The 27,004-nt window shown below is 38.1% G+C and overlaps 1 protein-coding gene across 4 annotated transcripts in view; it reads right to left on the bottom strand.

Annotated features, from left to right (window-relative positions):
* ZDHHC14 (zDHHC palmitoyltransferase 14) overlaps positions 1-27,004 on the bottom strand; it is a 107,952-nt gene that overhangs the window by 48,890 nt on the left and 32,058 nt on the right. For 2 of the 4 annotated variants that reach the window (XM_084513011.1, XM_084513009.1), the window contains exon 2: positions 2,140-2,312. In XM_084513011.1, the coding sequence (XP_084369137.1) occupies positions 2,140-2,312 (173 nt within the window). The remainder of the gene's footprint in view (positions 1-2,139; positions 2,313-27,004) is intronic. The other 2 variants (XM_084513012.1, XM_084513010.1) reach the window with 1 other exon arrangement.

Below are 27,004 nucleotides of genomic sequence, written 5' to 3'. Positions count from 1 at the left end.
AATGAAGGTGTAAAAACCTGTTGTCTGGGAGAATTTTATGTCATTAGTTTTGAAACAGTTTAAAGAATTACAGCTATGATTTTCTATAGCTGAACTCTCAGTCATCAGTGTAGGTGGCTCAATTCAAAGCACCAAACCTGCCTTTCTCTTCTAAACTGCGGACCATTTTATTTTACACAGCACACTCTTCTCAGAAGGGTAAGCAACAGAAGGGTTATTCTTACTTTAACCAGAGTTAAGATAACTTTCCTCACCAAATACCAAATTCTTCACACACAGCTACGCTCTGACTTTTCCTTACAATGACCTCACATTAGAGTAGGCACAAATTCTTCTCCATCTGGCTAGATGTCACCTTCTTCCTGTCATGGCAACGTCAGCTGGCTCTGGGTTCTGCACAATTACTCCAAGCAATGAATAAAAACAATACAGATTGTCTTACTGAAATATGAATGCCAACAGAACACTCTGTTTTTAAAAAGCTATACTGGATCTAAAAAAATTGGTGAACTGCACATCAGACTTCGCAAACCCATAGGGGAAACATTTCTTCTCACGAAGTTCAACCCCCCAAAAGCCTCAAACCTACACATAGAATACAAGGAGCAAGTAAAAAATAGCTGCTGTACCTAGTATGTTGCAAAAGCATTGGCTTCACTTCACTGAAGTACACAAAATGCTGTTTATTATACAAACCCCTTTCTATCCTATGGCTTAGCAGACTGTAGCAGCTGAGTTCAGCACCTTCCAAATCCGGTGAAAGAAAATGATCTCACTGTAGCGACCACCAATAAATTCATCACTTTATTTTGAAATTCTACTTCTTAAAATAATCCATAGCAAAGGTAAAATTCTTAAGTGGAATGCATAGCTTCAGGATGCCTACATCATGCCTGCACTCTTATCAGCTGAGTCTAAGGAAACTAATGCCATACTGATGTGAACATTTGCTGTGTTGACATGAGTTCCCTTGTCATTCCTCACTTACCAGCATGGTTCAGTGTTGATTTTGGTGTGTACAAACCATGTTTGATTTCTGAAGAAACAAAACCAGAACTTCTGCTACACATATGCACCAGATGAGCTCTATGCCAAATCATGGTACAAGTCCAAACCAATGACTTTGCCCCTCACACATTTTCACCAGTGTGTTGTGGAGGACAATTAGTCTAGAGAATGAGACAAAACCTTGTCTGAAAGCAAACCACTCAAATTCACACACTATAGATGCAACAGACTTAGTCCACTCTTTTGCTTTTACTGCCTTCAGTTATTTGTCATGGTATACAAAGTCTAAGATTGCACTAAATACTGTATCAGGGACCCCACAGGTGGTACTCCTGTGCTTGCATACACCTGTTACCTGTCTTTTCAATTATGAGTAAGAGTTCCTCTGAAATGACTTCAGATTGTATGATTTCCAATGGCTACCATTTCAAAGGAGATATAGTAGCCATTAGTAACCTTTAGTAGTCTACTACAAAAATAAGCAAACTGTTCTATGAAGCAGCGCTGCAAACTTACCCTGTGTTTTCTTATCTAGGTAGCATATTCATGCCATTTAGTGTACCTGTAGGAATTCCACAACTAGAATTTAGTTGTCAATTCTCTTGATAAATGAGGCTGATCAAAATCTAGTTCACTGTCCTTTAATTGTGCAGGCTTTACACAGATACTGAAGTACAACCTTCCCAAGATTACATCAACTTATAACACTGTATATTAATACAGAGACTTATCTGACCCTTTCACAATATAAATAATTAAATTCTGTTAAACTCTGATGGTACATTACTTTAAAAGATGCACAACTTCACAACCTTTGCAATATCAGCTGGCTTGCCAAAAACACTTTAAAAAGTATTCACTTGTGCATTACAGGGAAACTTCCACCATACCTGCTGAAAAGTATTTACAGTAAGAACTATCACTCTCCAGGTTCAGTATTTTGTTTACTGCCTTTCTTAGTTAAGAGCTGATCAACCATCTTTCCACAGGAATCACTGCAGTGTCATCAGACATGGCAACTCCAGGATAATTACTGTGGCAAGATAGGAGTAACTCTTCCCAGGAGGAGAGCAGCACGCTACCTTCACACAGCACATACACCCTCGGGAGGAAAGCGAAGAGACAACAGACCTTCATTGTTACCTATTTGTCTCTCTAGATCTGCTGCTTCATCTGGTGTTGCGCGTGGGAGGACACCAGGATCACTGAAACTAGTACGCAGCAGGGTCCCCATCACGAAAAAGAAAAGAATCCCACCAATTGCAGGTATAGCAGGTGTAATCTTCTCTGATAAATACGGACAACTGGAAAAAGAAAAAAGATTAAACAATCAATAACAAATAATGCAACTTGTTCTCAACAACTGTTTACCATCATAAATGCATATCAAGAATTCACTTTCTCACACAGATATATTGCTTTCTTTGGAACATTTAAGAAAGCTGACATTTCTCTTTCTGTTCTTGACACTTCTGAAATTTCTCATAATCTGTTCAGTATAATACAGGTTGAAACAGCATAGCAATAATCTTCCTAATATGCAATACATGCATTTACATAAGAAAATGTTTTTATTACAGGATATTATGAGCTAATATATTTACTGCCAACTTGCATGAATTCAATATGCAAAGAGAGGGAGGGGAAGAAGGGACAGGAAGTAGACTGAAAATATTCAGCCATGAAGAGTAAAGCAGATAACATGATGAAATAATACAAACTAAAAATGTAATTAAATCTAGTTCATCAAAAAGAAGGTGTTCAAGATCTTAACACCTGTGGCACATTCCTATAACAGTCTTGTTATGTATCAATATTATAACACCAGGGTGGTGTCCCAAAGCCTGCTAATTCTCTTAATCCATTTCTTGCAGCTTAATAAGCTTGTTTACTCATTTGCAAAGTAAGGTAAATGTAATGAGAGTGCACTGCAACACACCTGGAAACAAATAATCCAGCTGGTCTAGGGCAGCATCCACAGCCCTTTACCAGCACAGGCTCTATAGTTACCAGATTTGCAATATAATTACAGGTTTTAAAATTATATAACAGTTTTATCAATTTTCCTCTGTATTTCACATGTAGTAAAAACAGAGCAGACAGCAACATCAGAATCTATGCAATGTATAAATATAAACATCTCTTTATGGTTGTGCAAAAGGAATGTGGGCATATGAAAACTTAGATATTGCACAGTACACCACCGGTTACACTGGGTCATACAATAAGCACTGTAGGATCATCTCAGAAAATGCAGAATGAACACTCTCTTCTTAGCGCCTCTATTAAGCAGAAGGGACACAACACACAGATTGCTTCATGTATTTCTGATGTCTGCATGAGGAGTCATAACATAAGCCTAAAAATGACACAAGCCTAACACCAACAAGCTCTGGGCCTGAGGGCTTTGTCTCCAGTTTCCAGGTATCAATCAAGTTTAATTATCATCGTCTTCCCTCTTTCTGTTTGCCGCCCTAAACGATGATTCAGACGTGCCAGCTTCTGCACTGCATGTTATCCTCAGTGGGATGTTAACTCTGAGCAAGTGATGACAATGTCAACTTCACTGCCCATCACTTCAGCTGATAGGAAAAGCGCTTCCTTTCCCTCCCCATCCCATCAACTACCACGTACCAAGCATTTATCTTACTGCACCATCCCATTAAATGCGCTTGGATGCTTCATAGTACATTGGGTTTAATGGATACAAGCCCAAATACATTACATGGCACATCATGTGGTCCACCCTGTGGTGGACCACCCTTTCACCCTACATGAATGTAATATTACTGGCAACAAAATATTAAACAGACAACTGGGCATTAAAATTAAGAAGAGGGACGGGGGGAATTCATAGACAGGATAGATTGTTTAGATACTTGGGAACACACTTGAAAATGCACACTTCTCAGAAATCTGTTTCCAAGAGCCAGATCCACGAAACCAGTGCTAAGGGAAGCAGCAGCAAGACAGCTGCTAGATGTAGGCCTTGTTCCCTTACCCTCAGAGAAGCCAGTCAGAATGAACAACCAAAAGGAAGCTTTCACAGCACACAAACACCCTACTGCTCATTTCGTTTCTTGCCACAAAGGATCATTGAAATCAAAACTACTGTAATACGCTCAGACAAGAGTACAAATATGCTGCAAGAACGTATTTTTAAAAGGATTAGGGGGAGCATGTACATTAATGAATGCTAAATATAGCACAGTGCTCTTATTCTTCTACTGCATTATTCATTACACATACCAAAGAAACTGCAACTGTGCTGAAGTTTGTTGACCAAACAAGAGCTGTATGTGTGTGAAAGGCACCCAGGAGGTAATCTGAGGGTAGCATGGTAGGTGCAATACGGTTTAGACACCAGTGCAAAAATAGCAGCATTGTCAACCTACACAGCTTACATCTCAACTTCTCAGCGATACGCACAGAGCAGAAACTGAAGGGCCATCTGAATAGTAAGGTGTTTTGTTTTAACAGTAACTTCATATGGAATTGGTAGAAAGAACCAATTCCTCTACTGAAATACTGTGAAAACCTTGCATTGCTGGAAAATGATGCTTTCACTACAGGAAAAAATACATGAAAACGTCTGTGCCTTGCTGAATCACAGTCCATCTCCAAAGAGAAAACATTCACAAAGCTCTGCACACTCTTCACCATATGCAACTGTAAAGTAATCTTCTCCTAAAGGTGTTTCCAGGGTATAAAACCTTGAAATTTATTAACTTCAGCTTGGAATTGTTTCTGTACTTCATGCCTGCTAAAAAGGATTGAAGATGTGATCTTTGGCAGTAATAACCAAACAATGCTCCATGAGTTCAGAAATTAATTCAAACTGAAAAAACAGCCTGTACAGAGATTCGGATAGGAAGCCCAGACAGGAGCATTCAGTCTAGTCTGACCTAAATAGCAACAGGCCCTATAATATTACATGGGCCTGCAGACAATGACATCTACCTTTTAGAAAGGCCCAATTAATTTTCCCAATTCAGGTAAATTCAAAGAAACAGAAAGAGTATACATCATTTGCTTTCTGCATTTGACAGCACCCTGTGTAGCCCTTTTTTCTGTGAATGAATATGAAGACAGATAATAAGAGATCACAGACATCTCTGGGAAGACAAGTTCATATGGACTTTCTGCCCCAGACTTTGGAGGGTGAGAAAAGTACAGCTAAGTATGTTCCCTTTGACTAAGCATTTTTTCTTTTTTTTTTTTTTTCTTTTTTTCTGGGGGGGGGGCGGGGGGGAGGCTATTAAAAAGTAAATCCATTAAAACAGCTACAAATTAAAAATTTGGATTTTAGCTCAAAACTATCAATACATCTGTAGAAATGCACTTGCATGTATAGAACTTGTATTTGCATATTCATATAACAAATGCATTTGTACTGGTACATTAAGTTCAATGTTATTTTAAGCAATTTATTTAAGCTATTTAAATTATCTATCATTCTACTTTCAGAACGGCCAAACACTATACACAAAAAAAAAGCATCATTTTGAGTATTTGCTCAAATTCCTTAATTAATTTGCTTCAGTTGAGTTTGTATCCCATTAGGGATTAGAGCTTTCCTCATATATTATTGAAAATTTCTTTCTGGATGGTGTTTTCAGATATGTTTTTTCCAAGTAAATATTAGCAGATATTTCCTGACAGCAAATTTCAGAACTTCCAAACACCGTCAGTCCCCTGCTGGCAGCACCATCGGTGACAAAGCAGCATGAAAACAAATCCCTGTCCCCCACATCAGCACAGCAAGTACAGACAAATCTTTTAACCTCATCTCTTGGTAACCACTAGACATGAACTAACATCCTCACTTTATATCTTAGACTCAGGAAAACAATTAGCCTTAATCAGTATTTGTAGTGATAGCACAGAACAAGTACAGATAGGGGCCATCCGAGAAAATACATTTTTAGGACATATTTTGTGGCCAGAGATCCCACTACAAATGCTATTGTAGAAATGACTTCCTCAGAGAACCATGCTTGGTTTGTACATAGCAACGAGTAATACATCCTAAAGTTTCAATTTATTTAATAAGGTTTTTAATTAATTAAGGCTTTGTACAGATCATCCCTGGGTTTTGCCTGGCTTCTCAGCTCCTTTTTTGAAGCATCATGTGAAAGTTTGCATGAGTGTAGGAGGGAAATAAAATCTGCTGGAAGACTAGTCTGTCACAGCTAGATAAAAATAAAAACACGCTGGCATTTAAGAGATAATTATCAAGTATCGTGCCCGCGAATGAAGGATGCAGAAGAACAACAAAAGTAATTCTTATCACCCAGCAACCCTCTTAACTGCATAAGCACGCTCCCTGTGGCTACCAAGATGAGCAGAAAAATACACGTAGTAACTGTATTGAAGTGTGCGCACACTGGGAATCCTACAATTTTTGAGCTCTTTCACTAGAAAATGGAAAAACAAAAGAAACCTGCTTCAGGCCTGTCCTGGAAAGATAAAGGCTTTTCTGAACAGTTCACTGACAGTCATTGTTATTCACTGATGGGGAGATATAATAAATGACAACTCTATCCAGTACAAATAATGGATACTTAGGCTGTCTAACTTGGAGAGAAACTCCATAGTTACAAAAAAATAATAATAATAATAATAAAAAAAAAAATATATATATATATATAGCCACTCCTACAGAATAGAAAGAGACAAGGCTCTATACCTCTGAGAAACTTGCTGACCTGAGATCTTATTTATTATTTACCAAGTTGGCAGACAAAAAACAATGAAAACATAGATTTTATGTAAAGATGTACCATCACAATTATACTAGTTTAAAAAATAGAGAGAGATCTATAAGCTTGTTTGGTGAGACCAATAATAGGGTACTATATGTCAAGCTTTTCACAGACATAAAACTCTTTGCAGCAGACATTAAAAAATATGTGCTCCACAGGAAAAGCATAATATAGTAAGTATAGTAGGACCATGTACCATCAAGCAAAAAATTACCAACTGCTCATTTTCCTCCATCAGCAATTGAATTTCTGTTTTGACAGGTATTGCCTACTTACTGTACTAATAAATATTGATGTGTGGGTGCTGTCCAATGCCAAGAAAAAAAACTTGCACTAAGTTCAGTTCCACATGTTAAAAGCTAACTTCTAAATGAGACCCTGTTGCTTTCCTTAAATTAACCCAAGGGGTTTGCTTGCCCTCCCACTCTTATTTATGGCTTCTCTCAACTTCCCCTTCCTTTCACCTCCACTGCATCACTGCTCCAAGTCACTCAGTCCAGTGCTTCTGACCTGATGTCAACATAAATCTTTGTCATGTTCTTTTGTGAGCCAAGTCAGTTTACTAAAATGTAAGAAAACTGTTCCATTTTGTTGATGTCTGTCTGACAAATCACATATGCTCTTGGAAAAGTCTCCAGAGCACCAATGTTAGCATAAGGCAGGAGAAACAGAAGTACATACCAAAACTAGGAGACAGAAGCTTGGATTGAGAAAGAAGACCTTAATTTCAGCAGCAGCCAGTAAGCTTTTCATTCTGACTGCTGCCTTTTTTGAAACATTCATCTCTTTCAATTTACAGATGGCAACAGAGTGCCTATATAGATAGATCAAAGACAAATCCAGACTCTGGACTAGAACAGCAGAAACGCCTTATAATCTAGTTTTCTAATGACAAGTTACCAGTTCAAAGACAGCAGCCAAAGACGTGCATGTAGACCACAGCACAGGGAGACAGGGAAAGATGTGAGGATGGGTGAAACACGAGGGTACAGCAAGAACCTTGAAGGCTGTCCCCCCAACAAAGGATGACAAATGGGACAGAGGGAATTATCAGAGTGAAGTAATTTCACTGTTCTAGGGTTGTAGGCTTCTGTCTTTTTAATTGTTTTCCACCAGGGTTTGGATCAGGCCCAGTGGTTTTCAGGCAGGACCACAGTGATGAAGTTGGGCCGAAATGAAGCCAGCCAGTCAGTTTGTGGGCTGAGGTCTGGATCAGGCGGCTCCATGGCCAGCCAAAGCATGGCTGTGGTTGAGCCAGACTCTGCAACAGCTCAACAGGGACTTAAGGCCCTAAGGCTGAACTTCAGTAGACCTCCTGAGCCCATGGGGGTGGAGGAGAGACCCCAGGTGACGCTAGTCAGGACCATTAGGGCCTGTTGGTGCACTCAGGGTCCTGACAGAACCCATGAACCCAGCTGTAGAGGGACACTCCCTGTGAGATGGCTGGATGATGTTACACACCTGTGCTATGAAGGCTGCATTTGTGCTGACAAACTAGCTAATAGGTGTTGGGAAGCCCATCTTTCCTCTCTCTCCTCTCTGTCCTCTCAGTTTACTCTATGCAACGAGAACAGCACATTTCTATATGAAAAATCATTTTTGTATGGACAGTGTTGTTCGTGGTCAAGACGGTAAGAAGTAAAATCAAACGCAGACATAAGAAGATTGCCAAATTAATTTACTACAGAAAATACCAAAACAATCTTAAAGACTGCCGCATCTAAAGCAGAGTTAATTTTATTGCATCTCTGCACTGTAACTTCTAAAAGTGAGGAAAAACATGAACATTTTTGTAAATTTAAGATTTATCAAAACATTTCATGGTAGCAGCTCCTCAGTCAGTATTTTTTGGGATGCTCATGTTTTCACCCTCAACCCAGAAATTCCAGAATCCTACAACTACCTCTTTGAAAGGACCTTATTTTAAAGTTAAGGTGAAAAAACTCTTCAGAAACATCTGACAAGAAAAAAAAAATACAGTTAGAAACAACATGCTGTGCATTAACCAGCTTATGGTTGATTCCTCATAAGTATGCTCTTGGTACACAGAAAATGTAATGCAATTTGAGTACAGATTAGTCTAACTAATGTTACATGAAGTGCCTAACAAGATTAGCTAGAGAAGTTCTGCATTAGTTTCCTCCATCTGCCTGATACTTTTATACAGCCTTTAAAATTCCTATCTGAATTTTTGAAAGATTAAGGAAGAGACAGACTATATTCAATGGGACTTGAAATGTGCTTAGAAATTTGATTTATTTCATTCTTCTTTGTGCTTTGAACTATTTGGAATATCACAGAATCACAGATTGGTTGAGGTTGGGAGGTACCTCTGGAGGCCATCTGGTCCAGCCCCCTGCTCAGGCAGGGCCACCTAGAGCAGGTTGCTCAGGATCACGTCCAAGCAGCTTTCGAAGATCTCCAAGGAGGGTGACTCTACAACTTCTCTGGGCAATCTATCATACCCTTCTTGACTTCAGAATGGTTAATAAAATTCAAAAACTTGTTTGATAAAATAGCACAACAAATATCACTCCTCTAATACTTGCATAATTCCAAAGCCAGGAAATTTGGTATCAGCATTCCAAACATGTAAGGACTATGGAAAAAAACAATAGCTAACAAAAGACTGAATGACAGCAGAAAAGAAAGGAATAGAGAGAATTTTATCTCCTGTAAAATCCCCAAAATATTATACCGTAATCATAAAATTGTATGTTTTATTGAATAGTTTCAGACAAAAGCATTTAGCCTTGCTTGAATGCTTTACCACTTATTCTATACTTTAAGATAACAGACGGACCTTAGTTTTTCTGTATTTGTTATAATGCTTGGGGGCAACTCCACTTAATTTTAATTCTAATTAACAATCATTTTTTAAGTGGGCATACATACAGAGTATCCGTAATTATATGGTGCATACAAGCATCCCAGACTTTACCAGCACTTAGAAGTTATTACTTTAAAAAAAGATCAATATGATGAAATTGTGCAGATTACAGAACAGCATGATCTTTAAGCCTAATAAATTAGATACTTTAGAAGTTCTCTCAAAACCAGTGAAAAATAAAGTTAGCTAAATGCTATCCTGAACTGCAAAAACTCAACAACCAGTCTTGAAAGTTCACGTGAAAACCTGACACAGTTTGGTCTTTAACACTGATGTCAAAACACCTGAGCAATTTCCTAAGGTAAAAGATCTACAGAAACCTCTCTCTCCCTTGCTCAAACCAGCAAGTGTTCAATGGAACTGTTAGCCTCACTCATTCCATTTAGTGCATTACCATTGGAAACAGATCTACACTGGCTGAATTTTGATGGAGAGGTTTAGATGAAGCTAAGCAAGCACTGTAGTTTATGACATTGTGTAAGATAAACCACAAGCTCCCTCTACAAGTAAAGGTCTTAGCAATCTATTGTAGCAGATATGCAACAATCAAAGTAATACCCTTGTGTGATCTCCCAATTTTCATTGCTACATGAATCAACTCTAATGAACCACTGTCAAACTTCAAAGCTGGGACAGAAAATGCATAACGCAAAAAGAGGCTTCTACAAAACAGATGTGGTTATTGAAGCTCCTACAAGGGCAATTAAATTTTATTTTGTTATTTAGAGAAGGAGCTTTGTTTGTACTAAACAATTTTAAGATACTGATTGCATCAGCTGTTGGACAGAAATTTCAAAGCAAGGTAGTAAGAAAACGGGAAATATCTAACTAACTACATCAAGAGCCTAAGTCTTACCAGCTTCTTTATGGAAAGCCAATGCATATATGACATATCCTTGAAAGACAAACTTAGAAAAAGCAAGTCTTCCAACCACGCAGCAAACAGAGGCTTTCTTTTTTTCAATTTCTGCTCACTGACTAATTACTTGAGAAGCTAGAAATGTATCTGTACTTTAATTCTGTTTTTGCATGCTGCTAAAGGTCTGGTTTCCATAGTAAAAAACTACCAATTAATAAATTCTATTAGGGGTACAAGATCTCAATTTGTTTTAAACAGCTCATGTAGAACACTTGTTTTTCCTGTTATGCTTCATATTACTTCCTTATTATTTCTTATTATTTCCTGTTATGTGATTTTCTAATTAAACCATCAGTTTAATCCTAAGTACTTATGAACACAAATGAAAACCGGGCCAAAACAAAGGGAAATGTCTCGTGTGTGATAACCACAAGTTCCTGAAGAACAAACTTTCAGGTGATTTTCCACTGGATTCTCTGGATATCGAAACCTATGCAAGTAAACTGCTCCCAGACAGCAGGCACTGAGCTTCCAACAAGAAACATTTTGTGTTCGCCCTGCTAAATGACCAAATGTAAAGCCTAACTCTTGCTAAAATGCAAAAAACAAACAAACAAACAAAAAACTCACACATTTGTTTCCTGCTATTTTTCAATGTCACAGCACGATGATGAAATGAGTGCCAGTCATCCAGGAAGGATGGATGAGTTGAATTGCCATTTTCAGAGGCACTCAAGCACTATGTGAGTGAGCTTAGCTATAAAATGAAATCCTAGATAAAGTCGTAAGGGCCTAAGGATACCATATCCAGTGTCCTAGAAGGATTTTATTTTCTTACTCTCGTTTTCCCCCCTGCGCTTCTGCATAATTGCCAGTCTTTTGCACAGAATACACAAAATAAAGTTTTAATACTTTTCCCCTGTATTTTAGATTAAAGATAACTACTCAGTGGAATGCACTAAACCAGAAGCCTTTGCATTTTGTTGAAAAACAGAGCTAAGCTTCACAGACACAGCACTTCCTGAGGCTCCTTTACTTATCAAAAAATAAAAGAAAGAAAGAGAGAGGACTGAAGATCCTGCCCACACTACATATCAGAAGTGTACAACACATTGTTATAAATAAAGCAACTAGGAGCATAAGACAAGGAGAAGCACAACAACAAAAAGAGTTTAAACCTTATCTTTCCCAAAAGAAGCAAGGTTAAGTAGCAGCAATTCAGTGAACTGGTCATCCTTCCAACAGTCTTAAAAGGCACGTTTACACTAACCTCACAGGCTTGGGTTTTGCTAAGTGCTGACAGAGTTGTACCTGAAATGGCATCCTCTTTTCCTGCACTGCCTCCTCACAGCATCACCAGAGCTCTCTTATCCCAGCCTAAGCACTCGCTGGACAAGCAGACTGGCATCCTACAGGCTACTTCAGATTTAAAAAAACAAAACCCAAAACCTAATTGGCACGCATCATGCCAAAGCAATGCCAGCTCTTTATATCTAAATCCATATCTAAAATGAGTCAATTTAAATATAAATAAATTGCAAGACTGGTTTGAGGCAAATCTGTTCTTTCATGGAAAAAATAATGCACCCAAAGCTTCACCGACACACAAAGTTCTACCACTACAAATATTTTGGTTAGCAAGATGTAATTTAAACAACTAGTAATAGCCTTTTATTATTTTGCATTACAACTGAGGTTTGTATGCAAGTCACATGAGTCCAGGCATTAAAACTTTAAGAAATACTATACCCTGCAAGATTGCTTCTAAATCAGAGTTAGCAATGTCATAGCATTTCATTATCTCCAGGGATGTGAGGAGAAAAGGAATATTGCTCCGAGTGCAGAAATATTTGTATCTGATTTTTTTCTTTTTTTTAAAGGATGAGATAAAATGCTCTGTAGAGACTTTTATGTTAAATATTCAGTTACCAAACCTAAATAACCATGTTCACATTTAAAATCAGTAGCTTTAGCACATCATGTTTTTCTCTGAAGTTCCAAAAATACACTAAGAACAGGTCCTTTCTTCTTGACAAAGACCACTGACTGAAATTTTTCATTCCCTATAGTATAATTCACCAAATGTTACTTCTACCACAAACCAAATCTGATTTATATAACCCATTTAAATAAGGGAAATATTTTCCAGCATATTTTCTCTTAAGCCAACTAAATCAAGAAATAAATAAAAAGGAAAAATAGACCTAAAGTTATAACAGGTTTTATTTTTAAAGTTATAAATGGAATGAAAATCGTTCATATTAATGGTTAAAAGTTGAGAGTATCACAGAAGATTCTGTAACAAGCCAAACAGCAAAAAAAAAAATAAAAAAAAAATCCACATTTAATAGAATGACTTTCATAGAAATGTCAGTCACTGAGGAACCATAGGTACTTTACAGCTAGGTGCTGCACATTAACTAAATATTTTGACTGCTAATGCATATAAAAAGACCTGAATGGAAGATGGACAATAAAGAAATGCCCAGATTTTACACTGTTTCTCAAAAACATTACACTTAAAATTCCCCCTCGGATAAGTATTTAAATTATGTCCTATGGATTTTTTGCTTTCTAGTATTTCATTAAAACTTTCCTAATTGAGTTGTTATTGCAATTTTGTTCAGTAATTACCACCAAACCCAAATTTTAATATAAATTGAACCACAGCATCACAGGTAGCAGAGAATAACAAACTGCCACCCTTCCTCAGAGGTGTAATTTACTTCTTCAATTTAATGTCTGCTTATTTTTGTCAGACTGCCAAAAAATGTGTCACAAGAAGGTGAAGCAAGCAATGAAGGTCTTTATTATACCCATTGTAACTGTAAATTTCTACCTTTTTCTTTCAGCATGTTAATTACATAACCTGTTACTGCCTATACAACACAATCCCAAGGCCCACAGAAAGACCGCTGCTTCTGCCACTATTTATACTGAAATTTTAGTAGATGATTTTGCAAGTGGAATAATGTGATCGCTACCCCTAAGGCTAGCCAGCCACGAAAAAAACAGAGCAAAGCTCAGTTACTTTATTGTTCCCAGAATAATCCCTAGGGAGTTGCAACACAAGACTTGCTCTCTGGCTCGCCACTGTCCAGTGCGCTCCGTTGTCCGCCCAGCCTCAGATGATGCTGGCAAACCAGGCAAACACCTCTGCAGCTCTTGGGCTGCACTTCGGCATATTCATGAAGACAGGAAAGCAGTTTGATAGAAATGGAGATCTTTTGACTACATAAGACTGAGTCTTCCAAGTGCTGGCTTCACGAGCCCCATCTTCTGCCAGTGGTTTGTCTTCAGCCAGGTTTGCCTTCCTTTCTCCAGCCTCTCCCAAGCTCACAGCAACAGACCCTAAACAGGAGGAAGTTCCACAGTTTGGTAATTTTCTGCAGTTGTTTTCTTCTAGCCTGTCCTCTGATTAAGTCTATTCTCCACAGAAATGTTTGCCTTTGGGGTCTGCAAAACAAAATGCTGCATTCAAAGAGACGACCTACCTCTAAGAATAAGAAATGTGCTGGTTATTTCAATAAAAATTATCCATAATCATTAACAACTAATGATTAATAATTACTTAAACACATAATTGATACCAAATTTATTATTTTGTCAATTTGTTTACTCCAACTTGAGATAGTTGGCCTAAATGAAATGGTAACGCCCTGCATGTTCTTCCTCCTTCCTCCCTGTGCCCATCCAAACGTGAGTCAAACTTCAGGTGAGGTCTGGAGCTGCCCTTCGTTTTTCAGTAGCTTTCCTGGGTTAAGGTACAATGTAATGGGGATTTACAGCATATTCTGTCTGTGCGTTCAGAAAGGAGAGACCTTGGTGCATCATGCTCCTGGTTATAGGGAGTCTCAGCATAAGAAGGAAAGCTTCACACAGACACAAGCTGACAGCGTGTATACGCTCTTCAAAGAAGAACAGATGAGATTTCACACCTGACAAGATACTTGGAGTCTATATGTCAAATACTATGAAAGGGTGGGTTTTTTTTGTTTGTTTCTAAGGAACACTTGGAACTCCAAAGAAATATTTAAATCCTAGGACAACTTCATACTTACTTCCAAATATTACTTACTACAACTTAGGAAACTTTTGTTTTGATTGTTTTCATTTATAGGAACCTGCAAAGTAGTTTTCAAGGTTATAATTTGAAAGAAAAACCTGAAGAAACATCTTAATTGAGGTCACCAATGGAAAAATAAAAGTGTTGTAAAAACATGGCGTAGGTAAAGTACAAAAAATGATAGTATTTTAGTGTGTATAAGCGTTATGCAAATGCTCACAATGAGCATGCGATAACGCAAATTGTATGAAAGATGTGTGAAAGACACATACAACAGGGCAGCAGCAGCAGAAGTAATTTCTGTTTACAAATGAAAAGACCAGGAGCACAACATTCTATTTCTTCTCAAGTATAGAAAAACCCTTTTCCAGCCAAAGCACAGGTAAGTATTCTGCTTTGCAAATGAAGTAAAGCATTCTTTATTCCAAGACTTTGCTTTGTCTGCAGAGGAAAAAAAAGAACAGAAATAGAAGAACAAGGACGAATGGACTATCATGCAAGCAACCTTAAATCAAAACACAGCTGTAAATCTAATTTTAGGTCTATTGAACTTGACATTACAAGCTTAAATAATATTATGTGCACTTATTCCTCCAAGAGCAATTATTCTGCCCTCTTATACTTGAAAACAAAACTTTCCTTTTCACATCGATTAAACAATAATGTTACCTAGTGTCTCATTATCCTGAAAAGTATCAAACCCTCAAAGGATTCACAGGTATGAAGCACACATCACATAATCCATCATATCACCGTGGACACATTCACAAATCAAAACCCAGAAGCCACACGAGGCAACTGTACTACTTATTTGATGAACTGAGTACTGAATTTGTGCTTGTTTATTTTTTTAAAGCTCTTCTTAAAGTAATAAACCAAACTATTCTCACTACTGGACCACTTCCATACTTTTCTCCTGCTTGACACTGTCAGATACCTTTCCTTTCTCTCTGTAGAAAGAAAGCTTCTTACTAGCAGACAAAAGCTTCTTTTTTAATCCTTTCAGCAAAATCTTGTTAGGACTGAAGACTACACAGCTTACAGACAGCAGACATGATCCTAAACTACACACTATAATCTACGGAGAAATTCACATTTCAAATGTATACTAATTAAAATTCTAAACATTGCATTTTGCCCTGGATTGCAAAACAACTTCGCTATCATCTCTGTCCCAAATACATACTAACCATCTATTAACTTGTTTAAAACATGCAGAAAACAGGAGATGGAGGGGGGATTGAAGTAAATATGCAAGAGCAGAGTGCAGTTTTCTATTCAGAAAAGCTAGAAATCTCAAGAGTGCCGAAGGCCAAGCTGTTGGTATAACTGCATCCATGCCCAACAAAAAAATTAATGTAACCATCTCGGAACTGAAATTAAACAGAATCACAGAACGGTTTGGGGTCATAGCCATTAATTCATATGAGGCCCATTATTGGTGTCCAGGTCCAGACAAGCACCAAGATAAGACCTCTGTGCATTTTTATTCCATCTGTTAGAACAGTGAATAGCCATTAAAATGAAATAAATATTCTGTATCTGCTAAGCTTGAGTTCCAGGCTTGTGTTTCGGGCTCATGTACTGCACGGAAGGGTAAAATGAGCTCCCTGTGAACGTCCCCAGGTCAGCACAAATCTCACCCTTTGCACTCAACGCATTATGTTGTTTCTCCACAGCAGTAATAATTATTCACAACGTCTTTATTTGGTTCAGTAACCTAGAAAATGTAAACACTTATTCTACAAGCCTGTTCTAAACCAGGATAAGGTCCCAGTTTCAAAAAGCAGCATCTAGGTACATGATTGCTACTGACTGCAATTGGACCTAGATGCCAACATAAATCTAATCCGTGAATCTGATCTAATCCATCCGCTACGAACCCCTTCTCCTCCTTTTCTGGCAATATACATACACACATCATCATACTAATTGGAATAAAATTGTGTCCGCAACTTGATGTTCCCAAACTTAGCACCTAGCTAGATATTAAGACCAACAAAATGGAATAAAATGGAATGTCCTCTGAGACTGAGGTCCATAAACTGAATGACCTGCGTTTCTGCTGCGCATAAAGAATAATCATCACAAAATTTTCACAGTAATTACAGCTACATTAAAAACTGCAATAAAACCATAAATGAAACAACCTTTAAAATAGAAGAGACAAAAATGACCCCAAAATTTATTTATTTATTTTTTAAGAAAGATGAATAAAAGCAAATACTTTTATATAGATTCTTTTATTGGTTTAAATGCTACTTCTTCACCAAAACACACTCTCTAAAGCAAAGGACTTGTGCTCTTTCCTTCATTTTCCTGTACCGTTCTTGAAAAGCTGGAGACATTGCTCTTGTTAAACTCTTCCCACCTATCGCTGAAGATAAAAGAAGTTAAACCTTAAAACTGTAAGAAAATAAAATTTGTAATTCTGAAGGATTATTTCTATTTCACTTAAGACTAAAATAAAAAATAAAAATAAAAATCTCCATGCTAAGCACATCCAACAAGTGTAAGTGAAGTGTAGACCAAGGCCCTGGAAACATGGCTGGCCAAAGGTGATGTGCTGCAGTCAAACTGGTATAAGAAAAAGCCTAGATTAGGGAAGCAAACTTTAAAAAGTATTGAAAATATATGGCTTAAACACCAGTTGTTAGTGCATTCCTGTGAATATCCTGCATTGCAATCAGCTCTATTTTGTATATGACATTATACTACTCATGCTAAAATTAGCTAAGACTATATATTCTTTCAAAAAACAAAGCAGCATTCCTTATTTTTTGATCTATTCTGCGCTCAGATGCTTGTAGCTTAGCCAACCCTCTACAGCTGCCTCGACACCATGCCAGTGAGTCCACTTCCTCAGCCGTTCTGTGCTTAGGAAAGAATCCCCGTTCTGTGCTTAGGAAAGAATCCCCGGAGACCCCAGGAGCATTGCGCAAACAATGCCGCGGCCTCTAACTGCTCCTAAATGCAATATCCATCTTTGCTTCTTTTGTCTCTCTCGAAGGGCGGAGAATGTAGGCTTTGGACTTCGTTTTTGGTTGATGAAATGATGTTTTGTTTTCTCTCAAAAGGGTGATGGATTAACCTAAGAAAGACCATTCAAGACAGGTCAGCAGCAGTTCGGTGGATAGGACAGGACCAGAAATCAAATCCTCTTCCCGGATCTGCCAGGAATCTGTTGTGTGACCTTGAGCAAAGCCAACTCACCTAATATCCCTTCATTTTTTTGGAATATACACCTATCCAGGACACAAGCAAGACAGGATTAAGTATGTGCCAAATTCCGTATGACTATAAAAATACACACGTGCACCAGTTATTTATTTTCAGTGGTTTTTTGCTTCTTTTTTTTTTTTTCTGTTTTGTTTTTGTATTTGCTGCCAATGAATCCTGATCATGGTCTTGGACTCTACTGTACAAAAACACTGTCCAAGCAACAAGCAGATCAGCTGGAATCTCTAGGCAATACTGAATTACAAATAATTGTTAACAGGATACACAGCTTGGCTTATACAATACAATAGGAACGAAAAGGGAGGAGGACTTAAAATAGAAACTCCATATGTTACTGTGCTGATTATTAGTTGTCTCAGGAAAAACCTACTGGGGTTACAAAAAAATAAGAAAATACATGGAACAAGAAGCATTTCAGCCTCTCATAAAGAGACAGGGTGTAAACCTTTATAAGTTTAAATCATATTTTCTAAAATGATACTGAATCAGACTCAGGCTTAGAACTTAACTGGTTTGCCAAAACATTCACTTAATAGGAACCTGATGTTGACAGATATGTTAGCAATAGTTTCTTTCCAAATATAGCCAGTGCATGTCTGTCAAATATTTTAGACAATAGTTCTGCGGAAATTACTTTAAAATTCTGGGGGGGGGAAGTTTCTTGAGATACTTTAATTCTCTCTTTTTTTTTTTTTTTTAATGTGAAATGAGTGATCTTGAGAAACATACATGTTCCAAGAAAGTATCTTCATAAAAAAGCCCTAAACTTTCTGGATTACAATACCTGGGCCATGAAATAATCAAATATTAAGTATTTACCACTGCGAAGAGTAGCAGTAGTCTCTACAGACCACAGTGATTTCCTCCCCCAGCATGCTGACAGAGACTAACTCTGTTGACAGTGCCAGCTTAAGCTCCTTTTCCTCTCGCCCAGCCCAGCCATTTCCACCCCTGCCTTGTGCTGACACAAATGTTTTTGCAGCTACACGGTGAATAGGAAACGGTCCCGACTGACACCCTCCCCAGGAAAAAAGGAAGAGCAGGAAGTGTGCTAGGGCAACTGGTTACATGGATGGTGAAAACTTTTTGGTTCTCATTGTTTTAGTTTTGTCTCTCAAATTTCAGATTGTTAATAAATAGTTTATCAACAGCCTTCAAAGATCTGAAATCACCTTCAGGCAAATTGTAAATATACCCATAGCAAAGAAAAACAGCAAAATGCTCATTGGCAAAATCAGATCTCTCCATCTGATTGAAACATGCCATAGGACTGAGTACAGCCTGACAGTGTACTAAGTACTGTGCAGTAACATTACAAGGTACAGCCATAATCCCTGAAGTATTCTACATACACACTGCACCTGCAAGAATCGAATAATCTAACAAAAATCTTTAAAGGGAAGCGGCAGATATTAATAAAGCCTAATCAATTATTTACCAAGCAGTACTTGCTGCGTGCCATAATTTAGATGATTAAAGAAACAACTCACATCCTTACATCCCAGTCTTTTCCACAAACTGGACTTCACTGTCTGTGGAGTGAAGAGACCAACCCCACTGCTAGGGTTCAAGAGTCCCAAGCGTTGTCCTTCAACCCTCCCCTGTGCACATCAGACTTTAGAAAGAGTGCCTTGTTCATGTTGAAATGGATCCTTCAGAAGGTAACAACAATACAGCTGCCTGGGGAAGCATCCTGATGATCAGTTCTCACAAATAAAAATGAAACTTCTTTTCATAGTTAGCCTGCAAGCCTACCTCGGCACCTGACAAATACTTCAGTGCTCCAGCTGTGCAGTCTCCAACCAGGGGACCATTCCCTCTGCTCAGCAGGGAAACAACTACAGAGATGACTACACCTCAGAGGCTCTTTAGACGTGAGGATGTCATAACTCCACAATTTTAATGATCCCAATCTGGCAGGAAAGAACAATATCCAAGTGTTATAGACCTATAATGAAGAGAGAAAAATCTTTTTTTTTTTTTTTAAGGCATTTTCAATGCGGCACTGAAAGCTTCATTTTTGTTCCTTTCAGCACTGTTTCTTTCTCCAACAAAAGCAAATTTTGAGCGACAGAAAAGTACATTTCCCTCTCTGCCCTGCAGCTCACTCCGTGAGTGTGCAATCAATGACAAAGTCTTAAATGGGAAAGAGAAAGAGAAAAAACGACATTGCAGTGAATGATGAATGCCATACAAAAATATATGTCCTTGTATAGCCTCGAGCTTCAAAACAAGGCAAGTAAGATCCCTGAACAAATGCAAACATTCAAGAGACAGACAATCCTTTGTTACCAAAATTCGCTTTTCTTTGAGTATCTCTGGCAACTACATGCATACCACCACTGCTGTTTTATTAAGTGACATGATATTAAGTTAATTAGGTCAGCACAATTGAATATGACCGGCAAGCACTGTCCTGTTATAAAGTGTACAAAAATATGCTTCATAAAAAGACCGATTCAGATTATGAATTTTATATGTTATGCAGTTATATGCTTATATGTTATCAGGTGAGCTTTGTAAATTCTTTCAACTTCTATTACAATTTTTCTGGCACCTGTTTTTTGTTTGGTCTGACAATGGAGAATGGAAACTATCAATTGCACTTTGGGCTTTAACAAAGTCTCATCTGCACTCCTCAGTTGCATCATCTTAATTAAAGGCAGGATTTAAAGCAAGTTGAAGCAGCTTTATACCCTATAGGCAAATCACCAATCCACTTCAAGCTAATTTATGTGCAATTCAGTAAACCAAAGCAAAAATGTCTACAACAGCCATTATGTAGAAGGTATGGAAACTCCCCCCTGCATGTACAGGCTGAAACTTAAATGAACTTTTCATGTAAAGTTAGCATCATGTCAGGTTTGGGGATTATATGAGCCCCAAAGGGTTTTTTTGTTTTCACACCCAAGGCAAGTCAGGAAGACAACTGAGGGCTGAGGAATTCTCCAGCTACAAGGAGAGCACAGGAAGAGGTCCTCGTATCAGTGGGAGCTGTAGTCATAGCTGCAGTTCGTGAAGAAACTGAACATGATCTTTCAGGAGAGGTTAGAGAGCAATGATGGACATTTGCACTTGAATGTAAGAACCCAGGAAGACACAATGCAAAAAGTTAGAAGTACTGGTTCAGGGTATCAAATTCACACCCTAAAGAAACTACAGAAAAAGGTACTAGGATGTCAATGTGAAAGCTGAAGGGTGTATGGTATTCAGGAAAGTCAGACACTGAAGCGACTAGCAATGTGTTTCCAACTAGAAAAAAGGGTTCCTTGCATAAAGCACAATTAGCTTTGGTCAGAATCACTTAGGGAAATGACTGTTTAAAAAGGTTACTTTCAGTACTGCTAATGGGTCACAGCAATTGGGCTGGGAGATGAATAGAGGTTAAAAGAAAAAAAATCTCATTTTCACAAATAGACCAAAAAACAACCAGTATCAACAGTAGTGTTCCTGATAGGCAAAGGCTTCTTCAATGAAAAAGCACTGCTCTAACTAAGAAGCAATGTTAATTACAATATGGTTTTAGATTGCAGGAAGGACTTTACAGAGGAACAGGTCATAGAAAATAAATTGGTATTAAAGTGACTCATTTTTTAACCACTGAAATTAAATGAACAGATAAAACCATCTGATTTGAGATTGTGCCATGCTCTACTGTGGGGCTGATAATCCAGAAAACTGAAAAAGCAGTGTATTAAAGCAGAAATTGCATAGGAAGATTTCATAACAAAACGATGAAATTAGTTATGTTATCATATGACTAGCAAGTAGCAAAAAAATGGATTTATGAAAACAATTCAGGCAAACCTATAACTCTAAATTTGCCCTAAATACCACTAAAAAGCTTTGGAATGTCTTTTGAAAGAAAGAACTGCAGAAACAGAAAGTACACAGAGATATACTACAAGGTGGCTCAATATCTGCCTTTGATGAGATTAAAAAAATACCTAGACGAAGCAGATGCAATCCCACCTACTCTATCTAAACTTAAGTAAAAAAGAGTATGATATAATCCCACCTGAAGGAGAATGATGACTGTACAACAGTGGTAAGCGGGTACAAGACTTGGTAGAGAGAGAATGATGATGGTGATACCATAAGGTGAACTACCAGGATTGAATAAGTGTACTCACAGAGCTCTTCAAGTGTCAGCAGCAGTTTTACTGACACAATAAAATTGGAGCATGCGTGCTAAATGTTTTTAGTGCACAGAACACCCCAGAGGACTGGATATTAAACACAGGGAAATTAATCACTATAGCACAAAGACTGGGGCAATTCTCACAGAGAGCAACAGAAGACATTTCTGCCGTGCTGTGGTGACTCATGTCCTAGACATGACAGGAAGAGTGATAGAGGGAACAGGGAGCCTCTGGGCCACCGACGAGGATGTGGCCATTAAGGCACCAAACGTGATGACAGACAAGAGCAAGGAAATGACACAAAAAGTTATGCACAGCAGTGGTGACACTGGACTACTGTATTTCGGTGTGTCCTGTCTGTGTTTGTTTTCAGGTGTGTGTTTGCCCATGTAACTGCTTACATTCCTGAGCACCCAGGCTGGCATAACACCACGGTCATATGCTGCTCTGGAAAGACTGCTGGTATTGTCATTCACTGCTTGAAAGAAAAGAGACTTGCTATTCGCATATTTTACATTGCTGAGAGTTCATCAAGTGCAACCACAGATACAGAGATAGAAAAGTGCAGACGGTGTATTTGAGGACACAGGAAGGAGGAATACATCCCTTATTTCAAATAACTCGAACAGCAAACACAGGGCTTTCCTTCCTTTTTCGCTGAGATACAGGCAGGCCATTCAGCAGACTCCTAACAAAAGGAACTACTCATCTTTGAGAGAACCTCTCATTTAAGCTTTACAGCATTTAGGATAAACAGACACCAACCAAACCACTGAAGTAACTTAGTTTTAATACTCCTACACAGAACACAAAGACAGGCCTATAAACCCAAAACTCTAGAAATCGAAAATGCAAGGCTACAAACCAAGAGGCTCTTGTTTTACTTCTATCCACAAGACTTCAAATATTCAGATGCTTGCTGGTGGATACAGAACAAGGACAACAGAGCTGAAATAAAGACTGCCAGATACTCAAAATGGCACTAACCACTGTGTAACACGCCCAAAATAGAAATGGGACAACCAAAGTCCCATCTCACACCACTATTCTTCCTGCATTTACTTCTCAGCTGAGGTGAACAAATGATAATTAAGTCAATGTGTAAAATCAGTTATACTCCAGTGACACACATTAACTTGGATTTCTTCACTATTAAAACTACCGAAGATACTCCTACTCTTTGTCCTATCCAGATCTACATTCACACTGTCTAAATCCAAATCGTACCCCATTTTGCAAGGACCTACACAGTATCCCAAAACTTCATGCTGCTCAGACTTGCCAAAAATCTCTATCTCACCTAAATCATAAGCGATGCTCGCATCAGGAGAATGATTCATTAAAATTAAGACACTGTCAGGAGCTTACCTATTGGAGGAATCTAGGAGAGTGAGAAATTTCTGAAGAGCATCATCCATTATTTTTACTTACACAACCACATTTTAACTATAGCTGGTTTTGCAATTTCAATTTTCCATGCATAAGTCATCAAAACATCAGTGTGAAGTACTGAGTGTGTATCTGACAGCCTGCTTCAATGACTTTGTGTCAAATTAGTACAATTTTTAAAGCAGATTACTGATCCTAGATTACTGCTACACTAAAGAACCCTAATTTATTAAAAGGACTGTTATGAAGAAAAGTTGATTTAAATAGACACAGAAATCAGCATCACCAGAAACAGCTGTTTACATCCAATTTTATGCAGAAGAAAAAATACAGGAAGATAAAAATATTTTCTCAGATTACTAAGTGATTACATATACACAATAATATGCAAGTGATGCATATACATAATATAAAACAAGCCATTGCCTACAGAAAATTATGTATTCTGTAAAGTACCCCAAAAACTGGCAATTAAAAAGTCAGTATTTCTGACTTATAGTAAATAAAGTGAGTTAGGGAAAGGTACAAGTTGATTACACTTATTCAGATTAGCATTTTGTGATAAGAGATAAAAGTATGTTATTGGCAATTGTTTGAAAACCCGCAAAAAAACTACTATTAAATAGCAGTATTTTAGATAATGATTAAGTTGTATAAAAATAGTGAAACGTTGCCTCTAAGAAATATTCAGGGATAATGGTAAAGCTGCACGTTTACATACCTTTTGCATAACCGAAGGAACTATTCTCATCTAGGGTGGCCCACAAAGATGACCAAAGGACTGCAGAACCTGCCCTGTGGGGAAAGGCTGAAGAAGTTTGGTCTTTTCACTCTGGAGAATAAAAGGCTCAGGAGGGACCTCAGCACAGTATTCCAGTACTTAAAGGATGGCTACAAAAAGGAGAGAGGCTCTCTCTTCACAAGGAGCAAGAGGTATAAGCTGCACTGGGAGAGGTTTTATTCTGATATAAGAATTTATATATTTCTTGCTGGGAAAGCAGCTCAGCAGGCTGCAAGCAATCCAGGAGACTTGTGGACTGAGTGTGTTGAGGATAGCTTCCTGACAATTGACAAATTGACAAACCAACCAGAGGAGAAGTGTCACTGGACTCGGTGCTCATGAATACAGATCAACTCATGAAAGAGGCTGAGATTGGAGGCTGCCTGGGCTACAGCAGCCATGCCCTGGTTGAGTTCATGACCTCAAGGAACATGGGCCTGGCAAAGTTCAAAGACAGGGCCCTGAACTTCTGAAAAGTGAGCTTCCAGCTGCTTTAAGAATTAGTGGATGAGATCCCTTGGGACAGTGTCCTTACAGACAGGGGAACAGATCAGAGCTGGCAGCTCTTTAAGGACACTTTTCTTAGAGTGCAAGAGCTCTCCATCTCCAGGTGTAAGAAATCAAGCAGGGAAGGAGGAAGCCACATGGCTGAGCAAGGACCTGCTGGGCAAATTGAGGTGTGAGAAGGAAACACGTGGACAATGGAAGCAGGGACACGTGGCCTGGAAAAGTACAGGGATACATACTGTCTGCATGTGTAGGGGTTCTCTGTCTTCACTGGCAGTGAAACTTCCCCTGTCTCTCAAGGCCCTGGAACTAGGCGATCTTTAAGGTCCCTCCCAGCCCAAACCTTTCTGTGATATTCTCTCACTGAGCATGAAATTCATCCCTAGCAGACAACCAACACACAACAAATAATGCATTTAAAGTCTTTTTTCAAGTACTGCATTTGCTTGATGCTCACTCCTAAGTGAAGAAATCTAGCTGTAAGAGCAGCCACCATTTTAAAGCAATAAGCCATTAAGTAAGCATTTCTCCTCGATATTTTATTTTGCTTCCTCAAAACCACTTCAAACTGTTATTTTTACTCCTGATATTGCTGGACACAGCTAAGAGCTTAGAAGAACACGTTACTTATAAATAACACTTTCACTCTCAACATATTACATCACACTAAAACCAAAACAATCAGAAAAGCTGACAACCACACACCAGATACAATCAGTGTACACCAAATACGGCACAACATAATATGCTAAACTAAATATCCAATCTCGAGGAACTTCTCATCTACAGAAGACTGGTCTTTTACTAAAGCTTCCAGACGTGACGGCCAAGGTTACAGAAGTTTCAGCTCCTGCCAAGCATCTTCACTGATCTCCATAATAGGCTGGATGCCTTGGCAAAATGGGGAATGAAAACACGCCTTTTGCACCAGGAATTATTCTGTTGTGCAAAGCATGAATTAAAATCACCTCTGAATTCTTCTGCAATAGTTGTATGTGTAGATCTCGACCCCAAGGAGTTCACTAAACTTCTTCATGCACTCATGGGTCTCATAGAAAACACGCTTTTCAGGATCATATATACATACACAGATTTACAGGAGTTGTACATTCTGTACAGAATTACTTATATGCATATATGCTTCTGTACATGCAAATGTACACACGTATGCATGTATATTCTCACAGCCTCAGGAAAGTTAAAAACTATTTCCATGGCAACTACATCTAACTATGGAATAAGCTGAAAGTTAATTCAAAGTTTTATGTCTGAAAACCAGTGAAGACAGATTACACCAGCATTTGCTACTCCAGAAGAACTAGAGAAACTAGAGGAAGACAAGGAATCAAAGTAGAGATTTGGCACCGGCAGTTCCATTGTCAAGCATATTTTATTTATTTATTTATTTTTTTACCAACAATATAAAGCTGACCTAACCCTCTACAAGAGGGAAGTTGACAAAAATGTACTAAAAATAATATTTGAGAAGTGGTTATCAAAAAACTTGCAGCTTCTGACCTTTATTAAGCTGTGTGTCTGAGCATCAGTGGGAGTCCTTACTGATTGATTGAGGGCTACGCATTCCTAAATTCATACTATGGTGCTACTAATAATAATCAGAAAGGACATTCTGAGTAAGAAAAATATATTTGTCCTGAGCATAGCAGAGCTGGAATTCTCTTCTCTTCCAGGCCATCTGATTGAGAATAGTCACTAGAAACATTTCTGAAACTGTTGGTTCACCAGAACTAACTATTCCAAAGTGCAATTGGTTTAAAAACCTCAAGTTTGCTGCACAATGGCATTGATACAAGTCAAAGGAAGTAAAATTGATAGCATGACCCCACAAGTACATAAGTCATATTCTTCTTTGGCTATAGAAAGTCCATTAAAAAAGTTGTATCTTAAAGTCTATCTTCAAAATAAGAAAATATAATTGGATTATTAAAAAGGTCAAATGTAAAAAAAAAAAATAATAAATCTGATTAGTGAACGTAAATGCCTTTTTACTTTGGAATACGAGTGATATATTCCAGAACAAATATTTTCATTTCTTTCACTATCACAGCTTTCCAAAATACCACCAGGTTGTGATTTTTGTGTGTGTGTGTGGCTAAAAATAAATGTACTGTGAATCATCAAGCCATTACACAGCACTTCCTGGGCTCTACTAATTCAGCCAAAGAATTGCCATTTTCATCCTTTCTAGAGCCACTTTCTGTAGAGTGCAGGCATTTCAAAGCATCAATTAAAGCTGCAATCTCTGTGAACTTATCCAGCATTAACATATGGCTGTAAATTTACAACTCCTGTACAAAGCAATCCTCCAGATAAGGCTTTGCTAAATTTGTGCCTAT

The sequence above is a fragment of the Aythya ferina genome (genome assembly GCF_964211825.1).
Source record: "Aythya ferina genome assembly, chromosome: 3".
Lineage (NCBI taxonomy): Eukaryota > Metazoa > Chordata > Aves > Anseriformes > Anatidae > Aythya > Aythya ferina.
This window is presented reverse-complemented; position numbering and strand designations above follow the sequence as displayed.